Below are 5,791 nucleotides of genomic sequence, written 5' to 3'. Positions count from 1 at the left end.
GACCAGGAAGCAGATACGGAAGCAGACCAGGAAGCAGACCAGGAAGCAGATACGGAAGCAGACCAGGAAGCGAAGCAGACCAAGAAGCAGACCAGGAAGTGAAGCAGACACGGAAGCAGACCCAGAAGCAGACCAGGAAGCGAAGCAGACCAGGAAGCAGATACGGAAGCAGACCAGGAAGCGAAGCAGACCAAGAAGCAGACCAGGAAGTGAAGCAGACACGGAAGCAGACCCAGAAGCAGACCAGGAAGCGAAGCAGACCAGGAAGCAGATACGGAAGCAGACCAGGAAGCAGACCAGGAAGCGAAGCAGACCAAGAAGCAGACCAGGAAGTGAAGCAGACACGGAAGCGAAGCAGACCAGGGAGCAGACACGGAAGCAGACCATGATGCAGACCACGAAGTGAAGCAGATCAGGAAGCAGACCCGGAAGCAGACCCGGAAGCAAAGCAGACCAGGGAGCAGACACGGAAGCAGACCACGAAGCAGACCAGGAAGCAGACATGGAAGCAGACCCAGAAGGCAGAACCAGAAGCAGCCCAGGAAGCAGACACAGTATCAGACCAGGAGCGGTAATGAAGGTGCGTTAGGTGACCTCCAGGCACTGATGAAACGGTGATGCGCATATTGGAGGAGAAAAGACGGCAATATGGACCAGATGAGCAGCCTGCCAACCATTCAGTCGCCCTCTAGTGGAGAACACAGAAACTTCATGATGAACGATCATTATGTGAAAAGGACCTGATCAGATCAAGAGGCCTGAGGTCCCTGGATCAGAGGAGGACATGGTGGTACCAGGCTGGGGGTGTGAGAAGTTAACGGGCCAGCCACACTAAGTAGATCACTGAGCTTAAACGGCCTCATGCAGCCTCTAGTTATCCTCCAATGATCTAACCGCCCACAGACAGGAAGCGCTTCAGTGTTTTCCTTCCCATCTTTACAGAAACATTTATGAGTGTTTTTTCCTGATCCTGTTGTTGTAGGATCTGATCAGGGGAAAACTGGGACCACAGCTATACGGCCTGCTGATAATCTGGACCAATATTAGCTTCTCCTGTCTGATGATAATCTGGACCAAGGTTAGTTTCTCCTACCTGCTGATAATCTGGACCAATATTAGCTTTTCATGTCTGCTGATAATCTGGACCAATGTTAACTTCTCCTGTCTGCTGATAATCTGGACCAATGTTAGCTTCTCCTGTCTGCTGATAATCTGGACCAATGTTAGCTTCTCCTGTCTGCTGATAATCTGGATCAATATTAGCTTCTCCTGTCTGCTGATAATCTGGACCAATGTTAGCTTCTCCTGCCTGCTGATAATCTGGGCCAATATTAGCTTCTCCTGTAGCTGCTGATAAAAGCAAGCGCTGGTGGATTGGTCGCTGCGTACAGCAGCCCCGCCATGAGCTCACCTGAAGCACATGCAGCGCTGCTCCCTCCATCTGCAGCCATTGCTCATCTTTCATTTGATCTGTTAGTAAATATTTATTTTTGGTTTACATATTTCTGATCATTGTTTCATTCTTATCATGTAATCAGAGGAAGAAAAAGGAAGATTGGCTTTACGTAGAGAGAAGCCGATCCATGTGAGCAGATTCACCAACTAAACATCAGCTGATTTACTCTGATGCTTCGTTTTCCTGCAGCTCGGGCAGCCGAGTCCTGCAGCGCCGCCGTCTTTCACCATGTGTGCCGGGACCATGAGCAGAGCCTCCTGATTGGTCCATTTCTATTCAACGTTTTCATTTTAACGCTCTTTAAAGGGATAATCTTTCATACTATATCTGTTTAGTTATTTAATACGGACATTGAAGAAAACGCTTTTCCTACAGATCTGGGGACTGATTTTCATTTTTCCTCTAAACATAAAACAGTAAACCTTAAAGGAGGAAAGGTGCGGGTGGTTTCCCTTAGTTACCATGAATGAACATCATCTTGGGACAATCTTTGAGGACCAGGTCAGTGATCCCACAGTTGGTCAGAGTGATGCCCACCAGGTTCTTACTCTTCAGGGACAAAACCTGTTCGAGAACAAGAAGAAGGAAATGTCATTAAAGAAGGTCAGCCATGTTGTAAACGCAGCGAGATGTCAGCCCTCCCCTTTAATCAGCTGTGCCTCCTGCCAACGTTCATTAATAACAGGTTGAGTTAAACAATCAGCCGTTCAGTTTGGGAGCTGAACCAGAGGTCCTGCTGATGTCCTGCAGTGGGGGGAAAGTATTTGCGCCCTTCCTGATCTGTCTTTGTTCCATGTTGATCAAAGCTCTCATTGCTGTTGAAACCTTCGTGGCCCAGTGAGGAGGAGCGGTGATGGCGGGTAGGGCTGCCGCCGGCAGCAACAACTGGAATCAGGCGGCGGTGAAAATTTGCAGGGAGTCTCTTCCAGATGTGGAGGAGATTTTGTTGCATTTCAGCCACGAGACGTTTGAAGGTCAGGTTCCCGCATTTCAACAAGATTCAGCTCAGGACTTTGACTAGGCCACTCCAAGCCAGCTGCTCTGCAGGTGTTTAGGATCGTGGTGCTGCTGAAGAACCACAGATGGTTCAGCTTGATGTTCTTCTTCAGAACGCCTGGTTCCAAGCAGCCCAGAGGATGCCAAGGCCCCCAGAGGATGCCGGGGGACCCAGAGGATGCCAAGGCCCCCAGAGGATGCCGGGGGACCCAGAGGATGCCAAGGCCCCCAGAGGATGCCAGGGGACCCAGAGGATGTCAAGTCCCCCCAGAGGATGCCGGGGGCCCCAGAGGATGCCAAGGCCCCCAGAGGATGCCAAGGCCCCCAGAGGATACCAGGACCCCCAGAGGATGCCAGGGGCCCCTAGAATGCTGACATCAGAATCCCGACATCAGAATCCCACAGAAACTAAAGGCACAATCTTCTACCTGGGCTTTGGAACTGTTACGTCCAAAGGAAACATGGTGGTAATAAAACCAGAGCTCAGCTGAACCTTTAGCTTCTTAGGCTGCGTCCGACCGTCCGCCCTGACCACTACATCCCTCCATCACTATAGAGAGCGGGGATTATATAGTGAACTCTATAGTGAGCTCAGCTAACTGACCGTTCAGATAGATGATCACTACTTTTAGCTCCCGGTTGGCCTCATAACGCTGCCTCCTAACATGGAGCCTGCGCCATCTTTGATATCTATCACCGCTGTCAGGAAGCAGCAGCCGTAGGCAACGGCGGGTCGCTGTAACAACAAATCCCATGATGCTTTGCGAGAAGCGCTCTCCTAGCAAAGCATCATGGGATATATCTGCTCATCTAGTGACCATGGATGATCACTACTTTTCAAGGTGCATTGTGAGAAATTTCAAGTCCTTTACTTTTTCATCTAGTAGACGTTGGTGTCACTACCTGATCTGTTCTACCCATGCGCCAACAGATATACATCAGAGTTTCCATAAGAAATGAAGCTATGGTTCTAAAATTATTCATTTCTCTCCTTAACTCTCTAACAAATGCTAATACTCTTCTTTAGAAAATATTTTATGACTTTTTCTGAGATCATTTTGATGCTTTTTCCATTTTCTCCATTAAACAGCTTCTCTGACATCATCATGGGACACGTTCAGAGCAATAAATCTGATTAAATCACGTTTATCTGCATTCTAGTTTTTTCTCTCTTTAGATTACGCACCATATAGCATAAGGTTAACATGAAAGGAAAACATTAAACTCATAAAGACTAGACTTATGTTTAAATCCAAAGGATCTTAATGCATTTATTTTCTCAGAAAATACATTTAAAACCTTTAATATATTATAGTTTAGTACGCTTAATATTTTTAAGGAGGGAAAAACATAATTTAGGTCTTTTTAACAAAATAAAATGGAGGGCAACCCAGAAGAATATGTGGATGATTATGAGCTGACAGCGCATGGGAAGGACGGATCAGGTCATGGCGGCTCGGACACTCAATGAACATGGTGTAGCCACTATACAGGGATGAGGGCGGACATTCAGACACAGCCAAAGATTCTCCTCAGACATTATTGGATTGGCCTTCAAATGGAGACCATCTAACCAATGACCATCTATTGTGGTGCCGTCTGTGTACCTGTTCGTGGTCATCCTCAGTGACCGGGTCAGAGGTGCTGGTAGATTTGTCCGCCATCCGTTTCCTTCTAACTGCGGCTTGAGGCTTGGCTTTGGAAATATCTGCAAGGATTAGCCAAAGGGTAATCATGAACATTAAAACAACAACAGGCGGATTCACAAATGCTAACGACGGCCTTCTGAGCTTTAAATAAAGTGGGGATAGAATGATTCTATAAGGTATCTGGTCCTTAAGGTCTCTAATAGGGTGTGTAACATTGGTTGGGCTGAAAATGGCATATTTGCTGTTCTATGAGCCCTAATGCAGCCTGGTTAAAAGCCCTAGAATGAAACAAGAGGTTTTCTTCCTGTTATGGTTTGATCATGGATATTTAGATGAGCTGTGCTGCTGAGCAAAGACACATCATAGCAACAAGCACTCACTCACTGAAACATCAGATTGTTGACATGGTAGGGAGACCAGACATCCTCTTTTTCCCCGACATGTCCTATTTTTCAGACCTAAAAAAATGTCTGGGGGGAATTTGGAAATTGTCCAGTATTTTGGTCGACTGCAGTGCAGCAGAACCGAGCCGTGAGCTCTGGGGCTGGGAGCCAGCGGGGGACAGAGCCCCTGAACCTGACCCGGTGACAGTAGCCGTGGCCCTGTACTTCCCGCCTGCCCAGTGAGGCAGGGTCGGGCTCTGTCGCTCTGTCCCCGGCCGCCGGGGTTCTCGGACCATCCTCGGAGCTCACGGCTCGGTTCAATGCCCGGTCCGGTCCAGTCAGGAGCCCAGCAGCCCCTCCCCCTCTTTTTCAGAAACCCATATCTGGTCACCATAGACATGCTAGCATTGCTATGAACAGCTTAGCGACAGAATCATCCTTCCAGCTTGCGCTTGGGATGGCCTTACGATGGGAACAGCCCCTCGTTTCAGAGAAAGAAGTTCTGCTTTGAACTTTCTAAGATTTTGAAAGCTGTCTTTGGTAAAATGTTTAGAGCAAATGAACAGCTGAGCATCAAACTTTGCAGAGATCTTCTGATAGACTAAAATAATCCATGCCTGTCAAGCTTTGGATCCTTGGGAAGACTGAAAATGTTGCCCTTTCTCCAGTCAGCCTGGAACGCTGCAGTTATGATAGTGAACCAGTGGGCTGGTCTGGATGTACATTTCAGGGCCTGACAAAAGTCCAGGCCAGAACCAAATAAGGCAACATTCCAGAGTTTATGTTAACTCTGTGCTTCATTTGGATTCACCCGCTTTGTGGTGGAAGGTTAGAATTGTGAGATTTGCAGAGAAAGGAGGTGCTGATGGGGTTTGAACTTCTCTGTCCGTCCATTTCTCCCACTGAACTATTGTTATTCATCTATAACCATGGAAACTCACCGACCCTTTAAACCTTTATTATAACAACTTTCTAAAAACAGGATCTGCCTCAGACAACAGCTCTGACTGGTTAGGGTCAACACTCAGTAAATCAATCAGTCATTCAGTAAATCAATCTGTCATTAAATCAATCAGTCACTAAATCAATCAGTCACTAAATCAATCAGTCACTAAATCAATCAGTCACTAAATCAGTCAGTCAGTCAGTAAATCAGTCCATCGGTCAGTCAGTAAATCAGTCAGTCAGTCAGTCAGTAAATGAGTCAATCAGTAAACCAGCCAGTCAGTAAATCAGTCAGTAAATCAGTCAGTCAGTCAGTCACTAAATGAGTCAATCAGTAAATCAGCCAGTCAGTAAATCAGTCA

At 47.1% G+C, this 5,791-nt stretch overlaps 1 protein-coding gene across 1 annotated transcript in view; it reads right to left on the bottom strand.

The window, feature by feature from the left end:
• The window catches only part of fbxo38 (F-box protein 38), a 30,283-nt gene that overhangs the window by 5,050 nt on the left and 19,442 nt on the right, over nucleotides 1-5,791 (bottom strand). The window contains exons 13-14 of the mRNA XM_015396381.1: nucleotides 4,060-4,160; nucleotides 1,918-2,020 (exon numbers count right to left, since the gene is read on the bottom strand). Coding sequence (XP_015251867.1) covers nucleotides 1,918-2,020; nucleotides 4,060-4,160 — 204 coding nt within the window. The remainder of the gene's footprint in view (nucleotides 1-1,917; nucleotides 2,021-4,059; nucleotides 4,161-5,791) is intronic.

This window comes from Cyprinodon variegatus, unplaced genomic scaffold (assembly GCF_000732505.1).
Source record: "Cyprinodon variegatus isolate N-32 unplaced genomic scaffold, C_variegatus-1.0 Scaffold793, whole genome shotgun sequence".
In the NCBI taxonomy this organism is placed as follows: Eukaryota; Metazoa; Chordata; class Actinopteri; order Cyprinodontiformes; family Cyprinodontidae; genus Cyprinodon; species Cyprinodon variegatus.
The sequence above is the reverse complement of the archived record's forward strand: the minus strand, read 5'-3'. Positions and strand labels throughout refer to the sequence as shown.